This window comes from Tubulanus polymorphus, chromosome 1 (genome assembly GCF_964204645.1).
Source record: "Tubulanus polymorphus chromosome 1, tnTubPoly1.2, whole genome shotgun sequence".
Lineage (NCBI taxonomy): Eukaryota > Metazoa > Nemertea > Palaeonemertea > Tubulaniformes > Tubulanidae > Tubulanus > Tubulanus polymorphus.
In genome coordinates, this window is record NC_134025.1 from 16,771,656 (window position 1) to 16,793,221 (window position 21,566).

General features: G+C 37.8%; 1 protein-coding gene across 1 annotated transcript in view; it reads right to left on the reverse strand.

Moving 5' to 3' along the window:
* LOC141906397 (uncharacterized) overlaps positions 1-19,538 on the reverse strand; it is a 39,200-nt gene extending 19,662 nt beyond the window's left edge. Inside the window, exons 1-4 of the mRNA XM_074795705.1 lie at positions 19,322-19,538; positions 14,700-14,987; positions 1,743-1,908; positions 150-195 (exon numbers count right to left, since the gene is read on the reverse strand). Of these exons, the coding sequence (XP_074651806.1) occupies positions 150-195; positions 1,743-1,908; positions 14,700-14,987; positions 19,322-19,538 (717 nt within the window). The remainder of the gene's footprint in view (positions 1-149; positions 196-1,742; positions 1,909-14,699; positions 14,988-19,321) is intronic.
* Positions 19,539-21,566: the final 2,028 nt, after the last annotated feature.

A 21,566-nucleotide genomic window follows, 5' to 3' on the forward strand; every position in this document is an offset into this window, starting at 1 on the left:
AAAGTGTACGGTACAAAAGATGATTTTTTGTTCACAGCATTTTTTGAGCAAGTTATTGCTGGAAATGTCTCCAGAGCCACTATGAAGCCAAAAACTGTAATTCTCAAATGAAATAAAAACGATAAATGAATTGAATTATGCATATTCACCTTAATTAGATAATTGTTTTGTTGTTCATCACTATTTCTTTCAAATCTACAGAGACAAGAAATATATATAAATTTCAATCAATTCATAAACAAAGGGTGGCCCAGGCAATTGAAAAACAATTGGTTTATTTTTTGTGGTCCATATGATAATGTGCCCCTTCTGTTCTCAGGGAAGGTTTTGCATGTACGCATGTACACATTTTATATACAAGTGTCAACGGTCTTAATCACCTCAACAAACCCCTCTTAAAACCCTTTTGCTTAGGACTATTTTTATTGATAATGAATTCTACATGGACAATTAATCTTTGTTTATTGACTAATATCTATCATGAAACTAGTAATGAGAGCTCCCAATTAATGTTTGGTTAACAAAGTTTGAACATCCGGGTAACCAGTGACCTAGATCCTGATGTCAAATTAACGTCACGTCTTGGTTTGAATGACCAAGTTTGCTAATAATAGAAAACATTGTAAGCAATTACAATGAGTAATTAGGCATTTAAACAACTGTAAAACATCCGTAAAGCATACTGATAACGATTGAGCAGCTAGGCCAGGCTAGTTTCTGATCTAGTGGAAATTAGGTTGGTAGGTCAAATGTCACCTGTCAGATGACTGCGACCTTGTCATGAAAAAAATGCAGTCTGTTGATTCCTATTGTCAGCTTGATATATGAGGCGACGGCGAGTGGGAGTCTCTCTCTTTGATCAGGCAGACGTCAGCATGGCCACATCGCAGTCTTGACACAGGTGTCATATGAAGCAGCAGCAATGGTCTCTGTAACTATTTCTTTAATACTACTTGTATATAGGCTTAATAAAAACTTCACTATAACTAGTAACTGGTTTTCAGGCTTATTAGTGGTAGCATACACAGAACTCGTAAATGCGGTCTCACCCGACACACTGCCTTTCACTCCATTTTTCTCATTGGGAAGTATTGTTGGTTTGCTGAATGACAATGATAATTAATTATTGCATACCAGGTGGTGGTAATGAAAAAATGCATCTGGAGCCTTGTCTGACAGAGGGTATCCCTGAGGGAAAACCCGGTAACGCGATATGACAACGCAGTCATTTGTCATAGATGATTTACAATATATGATGATTTACTATATATAGGCTACATAATAAGAAGTACATATCCCATATTAGGCCGATAGGGAATTGGTTTTGAAATGCAGCGTATCTTATAAAAACATTTAGGAGTTAAAATTTACTCAGTCGAATGTAGGATGGTCAACATCTTCTACATCCTTTTTCCCAATATCCTGGTACTGAAAATCCTTGCCGGCAAATAAACACATGCTCATTATGTGCAGTAAAAAGTAAATAGCCTAATTAGACAGTGCACAATGCAATGATCCTAAAATTTCAAATACGAGAAGATTGTAGCTACTGGTACTCTTATATTTTCTTAATTAGATGTGTAAATCAATAGCTTGTCAAGTGAGAACCCATCTCGAGAAATTCATCCCTGCCCTACCAAGTATGATTATAAAATCAAACCCAAAAAGAAATCAATGTATCAGATAGTAATTCTGCCCCAGGGGAGTATAGTAACAGGTAATATAATAATGCAGAGACTTACTGTTGATCAATTGGATATCGTTCAAACTGCATTGATGACTGAAGTAGCATTGACTGGTTGTCATCATACCGTGTTGAATGTAGTGGAAGTGATGAAATGTGATGGTATGAATTCCAAGGTAACTGCTGTTGCTCGAATTCTCGTTTCGTATGCGTAGAATTCTGCCCTTAAACACATTATCAAAAAGCGTGCATAACTTGTCAAGTTGGCCAATATATAACCAATAATGTTTCTCTAAAGCGCAGTGCAAAGTAGGCAATTTCTGGGTGATTCTCGTCGCAAGCGACAATATCACTAACAGACTGGTGTCATTACTGGTGACGCATCGCTTCGAATCCAATCACAAACCGCACCAATATAGAGAGCAAGTGCATTCACAAAATGGCGACCCCTACAGCCAAAAATGAAACGGTGTGCTGCTGGCTTAACAGATAACCACAATATTTGTCAATGCATTCTAATAGTAGCTTATACAATGTGAAATATCTCAAATTCTTATCAAAATTTGGTACATAGCATCAACATGCCACCAGAATGGAGTAAAGGATTACCTGGCGGAGAAGCAAAGCTTTGTATCTGTAGGTTCTGTGATGAGGGATTCACTATTGGTGGAATCACATTCAGAGGTGTATAATTGGGTAGCGGCAACTGTGTTAGTGGGTAGCCTCCAGTATTAACTTTTCAGCATTTAAAAACACATTGTAAATAGTATTAGAAATTCAAATAGGCCAAAAAATATGAACAGGGATTAAAAAAGAGGCGTTTGTAAAACAAGGAAAAACAAGTAAGTGCCATTACACCATAAATGCCGCCCCGGCATGTTAAAAGTTTACTTTTACTTAAAAGAGCAAGCATGAGGCATGTCAGGCCAGGCAGTCAGGTAACCTGAATGAGAAAGCTTCCAATTTTAAGCATACCAAGTTTAAGAGAAATCGCACATTATTTGATGCGTGTAGAGCACTACATTTCTGTCGCTCAACACGACTAACATCAGGTGAGACGAAAGTGCAAATAATTGTTAAATCAAATGTTTTATATATTTTTGAGATTTAAAATTGGTTAAAATAATTGAAAAGAAAATTTATTTAAATCAAATTATCATCAAATTAAGTTAAATGATTTATTTTAAATATTATCGAACAAACAAGAGCCCCAAGGGGCACAATGGCCAGCCTGTCAGATTTGCTTTTTATAAATGATGTAATCTGTGGGTTATATTTATCAATATACACTCCCTGCTTAATATCATTTACATAGTAAAATCGTGTGTTAACACAGACAGCAGGAACGAATGTAATATAGAAATACTAAGTTATTGTATTGTTCAACGCCCCTGGTGGCCATATACAAAAACCAATGAGCTTGAAACTCACCAAGATCATAGACCATGTCATGAGCTACAACTTTCCAATTGATTGTGGTAGCAAAATATGCATAGGTACGAATGTAATATAGAAATACTAAGTTATTGTATTGTTCAACGCCCCCTGGTGGCCATAAACAAAAACCAATGAGCTTGAAACTCATCTCGATCATAGAACATGTCATGAGCTACAACTTTCCAATTGATTATAGTAGCAAAATATGCTTAAGTATCAATTATGATGTGGAAAAACTTTTTTCCACCTACGAATGAGTACTGATGACCCCAAGATGGCCGCCAAGTGCGTCATAATTGCCTGGTCAAAAATACCCTCTCGGATATAAAAGATCCCTTTCCAAAGAATACCCATTACAAATTGCAATGAAACATGGCACACCATTAGAAAGCTACAGTACTCAGAATTCAGGCCAAAATTGACATTTTTGGGAACAAAAAAGGTTACAGTACGGCCATCTTGAGTCCGATCGACCCAATTTTTCTCATGCCGATGGGCCCTCGGGGGATACAAATATATACGAATGATCAAGGTTATTGATAAAAGTGTCTTCAAAATTTCCCTCGAAAACTTCAAAAATGTGTAAAAAGTGCTGATTTTGGCGCCATCTTGAATCTGACGGGGCCAGTTTTTGGCCTGAAGATGTGTCTAGGGTAGATACACGTATAAACCAAATATCAAGACATTACCTTGAAGCGTCTTCAAAACTTTGGAACTCTCACGAACTATCTAGATGGTTATCTCTCGACCTAAATAGCTTCAAGACCCATCTCAAAACAACTTTGTTCCATGCAGCATACCATTAACTCTCAGAGAGCGAATTGTATTTAACATTTTTTGGCAGAATAAAATTTGATTGAATTTGCAATTCGGGCACATGGCTAATTAGCATATCAAGGTCATACACCCGATTTGGTAAAACCTTTTTTTTTCGCGAACCTTGCGCAATTGTCAAGGATGAATTTTCTGTAGAGCAAATAAAAATTCCTCCCAAACACCAAATCAACTAAAGATTTCATAGAAATCGATCTTGTAAATACAATTTTAAATCTTAAAATAAAACCAGGAAGTAAAACAGTAGACGATACCGCGGGTTCACGTGAACACCTGATTTCTGTAAACGAAATGTTGGTTGTGACAAAATTGTTCAGACGGTTTTAGGTGGTAATAAGTACGGAAACGGAACGACCATGGTCGACTTATTCGATGAAATCAGGCCTATGTGATATCCAAATTTTGACTTTTTTATTCTCCAAACCTCCCTGATATAGAAATAAAAAATTTTGGTGGTACGAATGTGCAATCACAGCGCCAACGGGGACAGAGCCGTGTCAGAGATCGGCGGAGTGAAAATTGAGGTGGACGAACACGAAGAAGTAGGCTATTGCTTTACTTGAATCACGAAAACTCCTGGCGCGGCCCGACGCTTTTCGTTGATTAAGTAATACAAATATCATGCAATGGGTTTTCACAATCTACCGCTGGTATTTACCGGATTTCAATATCACTCCAAAATTCAAAGAAACCTCGAAATATCGAACCGGAATACTTCCGGTAGATATCCGCGGCTGCCCAACCGGGAAACTTATTAGTTTCAATAGATATTGATAGGATCCATCATCTTCACCCGTCAAGGGATTCGAACCCACTAAGCTAAAGCCATGCCAGAATCGGGTCGGGCCAATCACAGCGCTTGTAACAAACCACATTAGGCTTCTGTGGAATTTCCCAGTAAATGGGCCAATCAGCGAACACGTAGCAAACACGGAAGTATTGTCGCGTGTTGATACATGAAGTCATGCGCAAAAGCGCCAGTAATGAAACCGCGATAATTCACGTGAACAGCTGCTGATATTTTCAGATAAACCAATCACAGGGAAGACACAACTTCCTGATTGGCTGATAAAAATTGAAATTTTCCCGAATTAACTTACGTGAAAAATAGAGAAAACATTTTTATGAGACCCTATTTCAAAATTCTGCTCGCTACGATTCCGAGAATGGATTACGCTTAAATACGTGATTTGTTCGAATATGCCCTCACTTGGCAAGCAAAAGAGCCTTTTGTGTGGAAACCATGTCATTTAAATTCGCTCCATTTGTATAGTAATAGGCTCAGCCTACGGCTGGCCTAATAATACATTTAAATTGAATACTTGTTAAATTAAACGTTTGTCATTTTCAAAAAGTTAAAATCCATGAAAAGATAATGGATTAAATCAAATTCTTATTAAATTAAGTTCAATGATTTATTTTAAATATAACAGAACAAACAATCCATTTAAATCAAATAATTGTTAAATTAAATGCCTGATATATTTTAAAAGTTAAAATAGATTAGGAATAATTGAAAGGATAATTGATTTAAATCAAATTATTATTAAATTAAGTTAAATGATATTTAAATTAGGAATAAGCTTGGACATTTTAACTAACTTGTACAACAAATTCTATGGTCACACCAAAATAAACATTGAACCATGCTCTTTATTTTCTTGATTTGAAGTGAAGATAGGCTGAATGAAACATATGTGATTAGATCAAAATCGACCTGCTTCTCAAATTTTTGAAAACGCACAACAGTTCGATTGCCAACATGTTGTTAACGAACAGTGAGTCCATTGAGACTTGAATTGTATTAACTTCAACTTTTTTTTAAATGTGCAGTCTGAGGGAAATGCAATGTCTGTCTGATTTATCACTACTGCACGTGCTGGTACCACTAGGTTGTTTCAGATAGGAAATGCGTTTACTCCGGTGGAGTATCGGTTTTGAAGCTATTCCGAGGAAAGCGGTGTTTGCTGTAGTATAGATGAATAGAAACCTAAAGACAAATCTGAAACAATAGAAATGTACCAATTTAGTTTCTGCCTAATCAAAACACAAATAAAAAGTATTCAATACACTGTCAGGGCTTGTCAAGTTAGGATATCTATAAGCCGGCCATGGAAAACCCCATGATCTAGTTACCATTTGCGCTGGTTGCGAAAAGTCAAGACCTAAGAAAAATTTGGGCACAAGCTCCTGGCCAAGCCATTTTTATTCACCCCCCCCCAACCCCATGCAAATCTACGACAACTGTCGCAATAACTTGCCCCCGTCCCATATTGAAATGACAAATACTGAAAAAAAAACTCACCTAAGCAGGAATCTTGAAGCAGAGAATGAGAACAATGAATCTAAAAAAATGGAAATATTTTACTAATCTTATGGTTACAAAGGCCCATAAGCGGCTGAAAGCAGATCTTCTCCCCAGCCGAAATAAATTGAAATGAAATTTGAATTTGATAATTAATAATTATTAGAAGGGCACACGTATGCGGTTGAAAATAAATCACATGCAACTAAAAATTTAGCTGCAAATCTTGATATTGATGCAATGTAGCTCCGTCAGGAGTCAGAATTCCATCAACATTAGACCCAGCATTGCCATATTTAACTGGATTCTTACACATTAGATAATTCCATCATATTCAGCAAAAAATATGAACTTCACTTACCCAAGACGTCAAAATGGCGGGTATCCCTTGTGCAATTTCTTGTTTAGCTAAATTGGTTATTTGGGGAATACCCCAGCTGCTGACGGTATTCCCTGATATTCCCTCAACAACCAATCAGAGCGCAGCTTTCTCACAATAACGTCACAAACGTGATCACGCATGCCGCGGCCTACCCGGTTGAAGAACAGTGATTAGCTGAAAGAGCCCACGTGATCTCCACAGAATGAAGGTATTCATTTTCCGGATGGAATTCGCGAAAGAAATACCGAACTTTTGAGATCGGTATTGTCTTACATCGTTATATAAAATGTTACACACGGGGACTGGGAATCAGAATGATTTTATTGTAGACCCGGACCAAGTTAGTGCAAGCTTTTGGAGAGTTGTTATTTGAATATTGCAGTGTCTTAAGAGGATCTATCATCATGTTGATAATTGCTAGATTACTTATCGGATTGTGTGGAAATGATTCTAAATAGAAAAATTAACAGCTGAAAGAAGTGACTAACTCGAGTGACTTCAGGTGAAGAGAAGCAAACACGAAAATAGATAAGAGCCACGATTCCTCTTTTTAAAATAATTAAGCAAGATTAAGTTACATTTCCTTCAAATGACAATCCACTACGATCATCCGATAAAGTTTATTGCCACCATAGGCTACCGCCCCCTGGCTCTTTGAAGAGACAGGGAACCAGTCTACAATTCAATTCAGAATTTATTTTACAGAAAAGTGGTTTTAAGTTTTATTAGATATTAAAACTGAAAAATATAAATGTTAATACAGAGATTTTTCAAATGGCCACTAACGCAAGCACCCAATGAAAGTAAAAGAATATTAAAAGAATTTTTTTAAAACGTGTAATTAAATGTTTTATTGTGAAATTTTAATTGTGTCAATAAAGAATGAATTGAATTGTCGGCAGCACTATGCTGCGCATGAATACCAATTTCAAGACTGATCACACACGGTCAACCAAGGTTGGTATGCGCTGCTGAAATAACAAAAACGATTAAACAAAATCATAAAACAATGAAAACGACAACCGTTATAGCCAATATGAAAGGAACCTAGTTACTGCATTAAATGTGTGTATCAGAGCCCAAAAAAGGTTCTAACGAAAGTAATCAACTCCCCAAGCAAGTAATCAATCCATGGGATAGCAGTATGGGCTTGCTAACTATTAAATATTATAAAAGAAAATTAAAAGAATTTTTTTAAACATGTAAGTAAATGTTTTATTGTGAAATTTTAATTGTGTCAATAAAGAATGAATTGAATTGTCGGCAGCACTATGCCGCGCATGAATACCAATTTCAAGACTGATCACACACGCTCAACCAAGGTTGGTATGCGCTGCTGAAATAACAAAAACGATTAAACAAAATCATGAAACTAGAAAGAAACTTTTTAATAGGACTACGACAGAGAATAGAAATTAAAAGTGGAATTCAGGGTGAATAGGTTGGTTGCTAAGGCTTACACACTGTAGTGCTAGTGATCAACAAAATCGTTGTCGGTATTGATTGATATTGCCTTACATACAATTAGAGGGGTTGAGAAACGAAGGTATCATTTTAGCCATCGGTGCATGTTTAACCCTTACAATACCAATACCGTATGGCATACGGTACAAATTGATAAGCTACCATACCCGTACCGTATGTGCTACGGTATCACTTAACCCTTCTTCTAGAAGGGCATATCTATCAGTATCAGCCGGTGCTGCCATCTGCATAAAATCCAAGATGGCAACAGCCATGAAAAAACAATTTGGCTGGATGAAACGGTTCAGCAGCTCGTATATGATGCTGAGTGATGCTGGTGACTTGGAATTTGGTAGTGAACAAATTGAGGGTGACAACGAATATGACAGCAGCAGTTCAGATGATGAGACTTAGTCAGAAAATAGGTTTATAAAGCCGGCTATGATTTTGATGATGAAAATGAAATCAGTGACAATTTTTTTAGACCCTGTTGATAGGGTTGTCATGGCAACGGACAGCAATAAAAAATGAAGAACCAGAAACTGTCCATCCTCAAGGTCACATATATCCAAATAAGTTGTCTTATTTGTAAGCCCAATGGTTATCAACACCATGGTATACAATGTACCAGTGTCAAATACATAGGTAACAATTTTCTGAGGCCGGAAATTATACCCCAATGAAACCCCTTACATCTGGCCTTCCGACATATCATGGTAAATGAGTGGAAAAATAAATTTTTTAGTTGTACCATTGCTTTGAAATTTTTACAACAAAAAGTAAGGATGTATGGCATACAATTTCAGTTGGAATTGAATAGATCAGTGCATTTTGCTGGGAGACAGAGCAGTTTATCTGAAACTTTATCGTGAATTTTTTTCATGGCGACCATCTTGGAGTATGTGACCTTGACCTCAAGTTGACTTATATGCGAATTATTTATGTCTACATTGTTGACCCAAAAGTTATCAACAACATGCTATATAAATTTTCTGTGTCAGATACCTTGGTAACTATTCTATGAAGTTTCAAATATACCCATATAAACCCCTAAATTCCCTCCGGTACAGCAGCGGAGACACTATGTGGTTTTGAAAGGGTTAATCAAAGTTATACTTACCATGACCACAGGATACAGTCTGCCCTCGGCACAGTCGCCAAGAACCCATGACATAGGCCAATGACCATGCAGTCCATGGGGTACAAGCTTCACATCCATCTGTTAACAGTTATTTGAAGCTGTTCACAGACTGAACCAAAGGCAACTGCTAACTGTACCCTTAGGCCCTGGAGCTAATCAAACGATCGACCAAGTGGAACAGAATGAATATTTACCAGCAGTCTCATTAGAATTCTTACATGATATCTTAAAGATCGGATGGAATATTTGTGAAAATATCCGAACGTGAAACTAATATGGCTACAGTCGAAATTAAAACTAGTTACTGACGAAATTAAGTTACCAACTTAAAGGTTTTAATGGTTTCACAAAAGGAATTTTTTCTAGTAAAAGTTATCGTGAATAGTATTTCTTCTGCTAATTCAGGACCTTTTTTATATAATGAGCGTGTGGATTGTAGCCTACGGGCGACCCGCTCCGTAACGCGCATTATCTATTACTGATACATACACGGTGATCGCTGCGTATATAAGGCGATATTGCTTACGGGACTGTAATTAATGTTATCGACGCGCGCTCTCATCACTGTGCCGCAAACTAGATACACATAATCGGGCTATAAAAACAGATCGCTGACGCGAAAGTCCAAAAGAATTAATGACGATAAATCATTTTACTAGTAATAGTAAGATAGTTTTCAGCGTTGCTCGACGTACGAGTATCGATTCAACAGCAGCTAATGTTGAATCGATGTAGCACGTGTACTCGCCGAGTCCATATCACCAATGCGTAAACATTTAATTAATCCACTGACACACACACACACAAGAAAATACGGAAATTTCGGGCAATAAAGGACAAAATAAATCTCCCGATATCTTTATACGGAAATAAACAACTAAATCATGGAATAGGCCTATGTACCGTATTTTCCGGCCAATAAGCCGAGGGCAGTTTTTTAGCCTAAAATACATAGATTTCATAAAGCTTCGCCCAATAAGCCGAGGCCCTTCATCAGAGATTTTAATTCACTGATTTGTCAATAAGTTCGTCTTCATTGACGATTTAAGAGGCTGACAGTAGCGCCCGCCGATGTGTGAGAGTGCTGTGTATACTATCATCGCCGAGTGACTGTGCTTTATATAGACTCACTCAGCTGATTACTATACACACAGCCATACACGCAGTATGCGGCTCACTGCTGATTTGCATATATACTAATGTATGAACTGACACGTGGTAGTACGATGAACTCGCGCGTTATATAAATGTATACCATTGCCGCTGTGCGGTGATAGAACAAAGTAAAAATAAAATAGTTCAAAATAGATTATAATTAGTAGTAAATAATGACTTCAAATAAATATCGACCACTTTTCTTGATTTTGACGATCATTGAGAGCATTAGAGTGGCATAGATCAGGAAGTGATTTTTTATGTCAGATCGTATCCGCCCAATAAGCCGATCACGATATTTTGGGTAAAAATCTGAGGCTAGAAAATCGGCTTATTGGCCGGAAAATACGGTAAGTGCTTTTTAAAAAATGTATGCGTGGCACTATTTTAAGCGCGGACTAATACAGTTTTACTTCTAGATAGGGGTGGCGCAACTTCAGAATTTCAATTTTTTTATTTCGGCAATATTTAATTAACCGAGCAACAAAAATTCATCATATACAAACTCAACCTTCCTTTTTTCATATTTAAGCGACTGTGAAAGTTTCAGACGCGTACGTGGCGTTAAACGGACATAATCGTTTGACGTGACGGATTTCACGATAACAATAGGACGACGTGTACTACGTACCGTCATCCTAACAAGGAAAACAACAACCGTTATAGCCAATATACGAAAGGAACCTAGATTCCATTACTGCATTAAATGTGTGTAAATATCAGAGCCCAAGAAAGTTTCTAACGAAAGTTATCGACTCCCCAAGCAAGTTATCAATCCGTGTGATAGCAATATGGGCTTGCCCATGAAAACATATGTTTTGTGTATCGAAGTTTAGGATGTGTCCTCATATTTGCGAGAACCCTTCTTTAAAATGCGAAGCTAGTTTACACTAGGCCGGATGTTCCTCTTGCCTTCTTACGGTCCGTCGAGAACATCTAAGAGGGCCTAATCTGTGGTTTGGCCACTAAAATTTGTCGCTGCCTTTATGTGGGAACAGTTCATAGCTACACACAGCCAAGGTATTCAAAAGACGGTAAAATTAGCGCGATATTCGACGAAATATGAGCATTGTATTATAACGCTTATGTGTGCTGCAGGCGATGTGTTCTCACAATGAAGTCATCAACATCACCGCGCAAACGTGAGCGTCCCGTTGCCAGAGCTGTTGCTACGGGTTTTTCTCCAGTTCGGATAATGATATTGGAAAAATTTTTCACGTGGCTACTATAGATGCATACGGTCAAAGTTTTATACAAAAAAAATTAGATTTAAAAATTTTTTCAAAGCCTTCATGACCCCTTCAACGCTTTTATATTAAAAAGTTTGATTATTTTAGGACAAAAGCAAAAAAAGATTAATTAATATTTTTATATTCTTGAACTTATTGCTATTTTTTGATTTGCTGATATTTTTTTGTCATTTCGTAATTACTCCCAGCTGCTGAGGTTATTCCCTAAACAACCAATCAGAGTACAGCTTTCTCATAATGATGTAAAAAAGCTTATGATTATGTAGGGCAAACTTCGGTCATCGGAGTTAGTTGACTATAGTCGAACTAAATGAAACAAAATGTCCATTAGTCGGAACAATGGTCCGGAAATGGTCGACCACACAATTGAGCACAGTTGCTATGGTATAGTTCACTATAATATAGGTTCAAGATGGCCGACACTGTAAAATACGTTCAAACCGGAATATAGTGTGCTCGGTTATTAGTTCCGACAACTAGTCGACTAGCAACGAAAATCTAGTTGGCCTCGGCTGCGGCCTGAACGGTTGAGGAGTCGTGATTAGCTGAAAGAGCCCACGTAATCTTCGCAGAATTAAGGTATTAATTTTTCAGATGGAACATATATTCGCGAAAAAATACCAAACTTTGAATGCTAATTACTGCGTAACTGGAACACTAACAGTTTCATCTCCTCACCGTTTTATCTTTTGTTTGGTACCGTTTTGAATGGCACTAATCGCATAACGAAAGTGTACGGTACAAAATACGAGTTTACGTGCACGGCATTTTGTGGGCAATTTATTTCCAGAAAGGTCTCCACAGTCATTATGACGACTCCGTCGACATAACCTTTTAGCTGAATGTTAAGATGGAGAACACAGCTGTTTTCTTAGAAATATATGAATGCCAATAAGAAATTGAGATAGTATTCACTAATTGACTACATGGACAGAGAATCGGTGGTCTTTGTCTGCCCAGAGTCGCACTGCTATATAATCCAACACTGCAAAAAACTGGCAAAGATAACTGAATATATGGGCAATTTTTAAGCTTAAACTGTTGCTCTTACAATTGGAGACAAGGCAATTCGATACTACGTATCTATGTCCCCCGCGATAGCCAGTAGGGAATGAATGACCCCCGAAGACACTAATCTTTGGTATAGAAAAATGATGAGTGTATCCAGGGGTAACCATACTATGAAATATCATTTTCCCGCTATGAATGGTTATTTAAGAATTGAGTTTACAGGGTTTTAGGCAAAAGACGTCTACCAACCTGGACCTATGACCCTAGAACTCCAAAATCACTAATGCACATCCTCTCCCAAGGAGTAATCATACTATGAAATAGCATTGTTCTGTTATCAATGGTTCTTCTTGGATCGTGTTTACAAGGTTTCATATGAATGACATCTAGTGACCTTGACCTTTTTCCCCAAAATCAATAGAGCACATCCACTCCCTAGGGGTAATCATGCAATGTAATATCATTGTATTGCTATCAACAGTTCTTTCAGAATCACATTCACGACACAAGGTTTCACATGAATGACCTGAAGTGACCTTGACCTTTGATCCTTGGAGCCCAGAATCAATAGGGCACATCCTCTCCCTAGGGGTAATCATACTACATAATATCATGGTCCTGCCATCAACGGTTCTTCTGGAATGACGTTCACAAGGTTTCACATGAATGACCTGTAGTGACCTTGAACTTTGGTACTTGGACCCCAAAATCAATAGGGCACATCCTCTCCCTAGGGCTAATCATACTACATAATATCATGGTCCTGCTATCGACGGTTCTTCTTGAATCACATTCACAAGGTTTTACATGAATGACCTGTAGTGACCTAGACCTTTGATCCTTGGACCCCAGAATCAATAGGGCACATTCTCTCCCTAGGGGTATTCATACTACGTAATATCATGGTCCTGCTATCAACGGTTCTTCTTGAATGACGTTCACAAGGTTTCACATGAATGACCTGTAGTGACCTTGACCTTTGGTCCTTGGACCCCAAAATCAATAGGGCACATCCTCTCCCTAGGGGCAATCATACTACGTAATATCATGGTCCTGCTATCAACGGTTCGTCTTGAATGACGTTCACAAGCTTTCACATGAATGACCTGTAGTGACCTTGACCTTTGGTACTTGGACCCAAAAATCAATAGGGCACATCCTCTCCCTAGGGGTAATCATACTACGTAATATCATGGTCCTGCTATCAGCGGTTCTTCTTGAATCACGTTCACAAGGTTTTACATGAATGACCTGTAGTGACCTTGACCTTTGGTCCTTGGACCCCAAAATCAATAGGGCACATCCTCTCCCTAGGGGTAATCATACTGTGTAATATCATAGTCCTGCGATCAACAGTTCTTGAATCGCGTTCACAAGCTCATTCGGATGGACAGACGGACGGACGGAGGCGGATACCAAGTCCGCCGCGCGGGGGACAAAAATGGTTTTTCATAATTATCAATCATTTCCTTAAAAATCTTTTGATCAAAAGTAAGATTCTATCACTTGTTCCATGAGTCATGCTGGAATTCATTGTGTGAAATCAAGATAATTCATCAACGTATTTTCATAATCTAATTAGAAAACATCACAAATGTGTAAAAAGTCCTGATTTAGTCGAACAACATTGGCCGCCAGTTAGTCATCTTTATTTTGATCGGACCAGTTTTCGGGCAGGTGTATCTTTGGTGTATACATATACAAACCACAGATCAAGACAATTCATAGAGGCGTCTTCAAAACTTCCCAAAATAACTGGATTCCATCTATGGATGGGTGGACAGACAACAGACAGAAAAAAGGACGCAATGGAGTACTGGCATAGCCTAATCAATGTCTAAGAGAGCAAGAATCGGCTTTTATAAGCCTACAAATGTGAAAAACACCAGATAAGAGAAAACCTCCAAAAATGTTAAGGTGAGCCAAGTCTTCCCTAAATACAAATCACAAAACATGAGCTGGAAACAGATAAGAAATATGAAACGCTCTTCTGATTTTCAAGTCAGTAATCTTAGCAGTAAAGAAAATTTACTTACCAAATGGATGCCCACCAGAATCAATGAACATATATGAATGGTGAGTATTTGGCGTGATAGGATAACTGTTGAAACCATGAGTAAAATTAAACTGATCGACGTACTGTGGTGGTAAATGACTACCATAACTTGATATTGGTAACTGGGCAATAGGCTTTTGAATTTGATTTGTCCATGAAACTGATGTTGTTGAATCACTGTGTGGATTATAGCGTATTTCACAGTTCAGCGGCCCTGATTCAACATGATCTGAGGCATGCACCTTTGAAATAGGTGGGCTATCCACAACTAAAATGAAAATTAGAAATAATACCATGATAAAGGGTCCACAGACTACACTGTAAGTTGCTGTGTTATATATAGTCAGATTTGTTATCAAGCAATGTTTGAGGTGTAACACTTCATGAGCAAAATGATTCTTGGGTGATATTTGTGCCTTATCTGACACCTTGTATAGAAGAAATATCGCTACCCGTACAACATAGATTCACTTCATTTCCTAAATTCTATTGTGTATATTCATTATCAAGATGAGTCCATTCTCAAATTGATTATGATAACATTGATGATTTAGAAGCATTTCTAGTAACTATTGATCAAATTGAACTTTCGTCCGCATTGACTGGCAGTATGTGGCAGATTTTACAATAATGGGAACCAAAATCTAACAATATGTGCCAATTTTCAAATATGCTTCTTGCAGATGAAATCTTTGAGAAGTTGATTTACATCCAAACTTTGAGTGCTCTGATTTTTAGAATCAAATTCTCGCATTACACGCAGGTACACACATTACGCATTTCACTTAGTTTACAGACGCTCAAAGGTTGTAATAAGTAAAATTTTAAAATAAAAGCCCTACACCTGGGTGCTCTTTCTGGAACTAATTTTTGGCAGTTTTTACTGATGACAAGAGCATGTAACCAGGGCCTTGCTTGTTACACGAAGGTACGTCTTAAGGTAAATGCGACAAAGTCGAACAATATGACGAAGTGCGTGCCTATTGGCTCATTCAATTGTTATGCTAAAAATAACCGCGCCCGTGCACAGTGTTACTTACTGCATGCTGGCTGAATACAGAATGTTACCAGGACTTATGTCAAGGTTTTACAACATTTTGATTTTCAATTTTACTCCTATAGAATTGATAAATCAAGCAAATCAGTCGATTTGTCAACTGACTTGACATGGATAGATAAGATGGCAGAAAAGAATCTCCCACTGGTTACAAAAACTCCCACTGGTGGAAAAATCAAAAACCCCTCTTCATCTCCTCAACAAACAGCTCGTTTACACCTACAATAATAAACTTTGTCATAACCTAACACACAATTCTAGCAAAACGGCCGAACCATTGAATATCGGTGTATATAAAACGCCACTTCACACACATTGAATCCGGTATGGGATCATCCCAATCACACTTTTCTGACCAAATGTTCTGTATAAAGTTCTTAACAGTTACTATAATCAGACCTGCAATTCCGAGTGGATCGTAGATTTTCAATGCGTCGCTCAGTACTTGTCGTTTTGTAATCATATCGGTACGTACGGATTTCAATTCAACGGTCGCGAACTTCAACCTATCACCTCCTAAATGCCATTTAAGTCCTAAGACTCCATCTATCGATTTACCACTGGACACGTTGTCTTCAATACATTTCCCTGCTACCGTCGGATCATTCGTGGTCCAACTACGTAAGTTGAAACCACCCTGTCGCATAACACTTCTAGCTGTATCATAGAATTGTCGAGCTTGGCCAGCAGGGATGCTGACTATCAGATTATCGACATATAGATTATCGTTCATCATGAGAGTGTACGGACTTTCAACCACCTTCAGGTGATGCCATAACGTCACATTTAAAATAAACGGCGAGCTTTTAGCTCCAAAGAGAATCACTTTGAATCGCTTTACCACAAGGTCACTTGTGGCGTCCTCAGGATCACTGAGCCATAAGAAACGTGTATAGTCTCTGTCATCTGGATGTAACGAAATCTGAAGGAATGCTTTGTCAATATGAAGTATCATTGCAATATCGAACAAACGTAATCTTAGCAAAATCGACGATATGCTATTTTGCAGCGCTGGACCGCTCTCCAGACAATCATTTAAACTCGGAGTATATGACGACGCGCGACTACTACAATTAAACACGATTATGAGCGGAGTCGTAACAGAACCAGTGCGATATACCGGATGATGGGGCAAGTAGTGTAACCGGGACCTCGCAGCGTTATTAACATCATACACCCTTTCAATAAATCCGCGGTTGAATTGGTCTTGCATGACGTCCAAGTAATATTTCAACTCACCGCGCTTCATTAAACGCTTAACTGTTGACTCGGTTGTACGTAAAGCTTGCATATAGTTCGTCGGTAACGGGGGATGGTTGCTTTTCCAAGGTAAGCGTGCCTCGTACCTTTCGCCGTTGAACGAAATTGAATTTCGACAATACCCTTCTAAGTCAAATAAGTCAGTATCCCCATGGGGCTCTGAAATACCCATTGACTCAAGTTCCCAGAACTTTTTCACATTGGCGGTGAGCGAATCACTCGACTCAAAAACGCACTGTGCGGTGACGCATGAACTGGTAGGTAGGGACGATGGTATCGGTAGCACTGGCTTCAGTTTAATGGGTCCAGATAACAAATACCCGAACTTTGACTGAACAGCTGTAGGGCCGTCACCCTTAATTACTGGACCTTCAACCATGCCCCAATAATTGTCGGCGCCTATGAGTAGATCAATATTATGAAGTTCTCCATCAGTGATCGGTTTAGCTAACTTCAGCCCACTCAAATGGGGAGCCGACTCGATCACTTTGTGCCAAGCGTAATTTCTCAACATGCCTGTCACGCATTGCACCACATACTCCTGAATAGGAATATGTCCCGAATTTGTTATACATACACTCTCACAATGTCCGCGAGTATTTGTACAGTTTTACTGCCAAAGCCACTAATAGATTTAATGTCGGGACCCAGTGATTGTTCCGCCATAGTTCACAAAATTTTAATAGGTAATCCTTAGGTCGCTGGTTCATATCCTGCTCGAGGGACCATTCTGTCAGCGTTTGCACGACAGAAAGTAGAAGACATACAGTATCTACAACAGTTTATTTACAAATCACAACATAATTCATTACACAGATTGAAACACGAGATGAGCGGCGGGCAGCTTGCGTGCCGTCTAACATACAACAACCATTTAAGCGGCGGACTCGCCGACAAGGCCTATCAAGATACAGAGGCATCTTTGCAATCATCCCCCTGGGGGTAGAGTTTCTATTTCTTCAAATCGCTGCTAGTCCTACAGTTTTAATCAGATCAATTCCAAATTTAGTATGAATGTTCTATGCATCTAGGCCTATGAAGTAACAGAGGCATTTTTTGGATTCGTCCCCCAGTTTCTATTTCTTCAAATTGCTATAAGTCCTACAGTTTTAATCACCTCAAGTCCAAATTTAGTATGAATGTTCTATGGGCCAATACCTACAAAATACAGGGCCTTTTTGGATTTGGCCACAAGGGAGCACCCCTAGGTATGCAGCTTCTATTTCTTCAAATCACACAGCGGAGCTATATAAGCTGATAGGCTCCTAGTGGTAATTTTTGAAGACACGTCTGTCAATTGTCTCTATATTTTTGGTTTTTTCACATATCTACCCTAGACAAATAATGAAGCTAGAAGGTGAATATATCATTGAGGAAAGCCTTGGTAGCAGCATTATTACTAACTTTAGTGAGATCAATGTTAAAGTCACCTAGTATCTAAAAGTTGTTTTGGGGAATTTTGGATAGTGACATTTATTTCATGAATAAAGTGATGAATAGGGTCACCTGATTGTTTGTACATTACGCCAATTGTTACTTTTTCTCTAGCAGACAAATTAACTTCGCAAAAGAGAAGTTCAAAACATGTTGATCGAATTGATAGGTCTTCACGGATTTTGTACTAGAAACGATTATCAATATAAAGTGCCATACCCCCAGAATGATTGAAGTATCTATTGAAAAATATACTATTGTAACCATCCGAGTTATAACAAGTATGATAAGCATTTCATCAGATGCCCACGTTTCGGGAACGCAAACAATGCTAGGTAAATTAACAAATGCATCGAGGGTGTCTCTTAAAGACTTAAAAATACTTATTAAAGCGTCTGATGTTGGAATGGTAGATCCACGTCCCGTGCTTTTGCGATGGAACGTTGAGAAGCTGGTTAAGCTGATATATTGAGTAGCATGAATCATCAACGTTATCCTCATCGCAGGCTTGATTGAAATTGAAGTCATTTAACATGCCAATTCATGCTTTCAGAATTAGGAGGAACAAGCATTGCGTGCCATAAAATGATTAATTGATAATAGTTTACCACAATTGGCAATATATTATAGAAGATATCATGTCTATATCCGATACTATTAACATGGAAATCAAAACATACATTTATAATGCATGTGCGTAATTGATTAACGAGCAAAAGAATAAACTATAGGCCTCTTATGATACTAGGTTACTATTAATACAATAGGTCCTATCGAATGAACTTCTGTTATTTCCTGCGTTAGAATCTTGAAATAGGTCTTAAGCTATGCTGTTCAACTATATCATTTACCGATTTCCTCTTCATCTGTTGAACTTGGTTGTTCATTATGATTCAATGCCAAATAACCTGCAGCTGACTTGGGCTCCCTTAACCTTTCGTTATCGCATGCCCGCTTTAATGCTATTTGAGCAGCCACAATTCGTTTTCTTTCCGTCAAAAGTAGGCATTTGTAACAGTTGCAGTAGCGAAATTTACAGAAATGTTTATGTCCTTTTACATCTAACATAAAGCCATGGTTTCGACATCTTGCACATTTTGGAGAAGTTCGTCTCAGTACATTCCCACTGAAAAGAGAAGCAAAAATTAACAAGGTGCCCATGGGCACTGTTAGATTCAGGGCAAAAGTTAGTGAATTGAAGGAGTTAATCATATCCACCATACTAGACCATACAATGGTTTAGTAAGGTGCTCTAATCTGCTTATACTTGACATAAAAGGAAATGTATGATATAAAAGTATAATGTAATTAGATTTTAAATGACAAACAGTTGTTTATACAAGGAAGAGAAGGTAAATACATAACACATTTTAAGTAGGCCTAATAGATTTTGAAATGAAATACATATAAGCATTATAAATCAATAGCCTCCTAATAAATTATAAGGTTTCCTTAACCCTTTTAAGTTCATGCTCGACCCTAGGTCGTGAGGGAAAAACATTGGCTTTACGTTCATGCTCCGGCGTGCGCTGTAAAAGTGTAAATAATCGTCGTTTCACCTACAGGTTTTCATCATAGCACATCATTAGTCGGTAGATGGCGTTTCTGTCGATTATTCACCGTAAAAACTTTTGATGGTTGCAATTCATTGTTTTTGAGCAATTTTGAATCAAATTTGTCATTTTTTCGAAATAAAAAAGGTAAAATCATGAATACAGATCAAGTTTTATTACAAATCTTTGCTTATGATGAGTTTGGAGACGATGATTTAGAGCTAATAGACAGTGAATCCAGTGACTTTATAAAACAGTTTAGATGATATTTATGATATAGACGACTCTGATGAATCTGACCAATGCTATCTAACTAAAATACTCAAACCTGGTATCATATGAAAGGTCATAATATTGTCTACAAATTTTCTTTTTCATTGCTAAGCTATGGGACCGATAGTTTTTGAACTTTATGGCTTCAAATATGAGTTTTCGAAAAGCGCAACAATGGCCGAAAATAATTGAATTTCTAGGGTAGTCACAGATTAAAAAACTTGAACTTAAAAGGGTTAAATCAACAGCATCTCAGATCAAATATTTATATTTTTGTTGCTGAAGCTCTTATTAAATCTAATTTACTAATCTATAATAAATCTAGGCAACATATCTACCTTGTACATTACTTTTTTAAACAATGATCAATGATATTTTACTATAACAGACCCGGCAGTTTTAGAAATGAATCGATAAACATTTAACAACTAAAAAGTTTCTTTCTGTGTGGTTGGGTTAGTAACAAGTTCGACATTCTAATGAATTCTCTATCTATTCTTAAATTACAGTTCGACATGAACAATGTGTACGTGTGAGCGATATTTATTAGGCGGACAGAAGCGACAATCCAAGTTCCCTCATAGTATCATTCTAACAGCAATGCAGTTTAAACCACGCCATATGAGAAAGCATGCGGATCGTGGCCACCCTACTACGTACCGCACCAGTCTCATCATAAACCTTAGCTTCAAGGAGTAGCGCATAAGAGACGCAGAGGTCAACAAGACGAATCAAACGCAGCGGCAGGGTCGTAACCAGTAAGCTGCAGCTCATGCAGCGTTCGACTCCTACTATATACTACACAATATTGGTCAAACCGTATGGTGTTTCTTAATGTGAATTAGCATTGTTTAAAATTCATCTGCATATCGATATAAACATTTTTATCAAGATAATCCCGGGCGTATGCATAATTAATTTCAGTTCAAATATATCCAAACAAATCTTTTTTTAATTAAGAGAATATCCTTTATCTAAGATTAACGGCTCCGTTGATTTTGGTGAGCTTCATGTGTTGCGAAAACGAGGGCGCTATCATCACAGCTCCTCAGTAAACACTGCAAACTACGCCGCGCATCGACATGCAATTTTCAGCACAGTACAAGAAAAATTAAAAATCCTCGTCAATTTTATTTCTTCTTGTATAGTTTTCTTATTGAAGAATTTTATATGTTGTATCAGTAATATATAAAAAGCCTACTTGTAAATTCGACAGCAAATGATTTACAATTCCGCTCATGTGTTTACAAGTGTAGGAAAAATAACTACA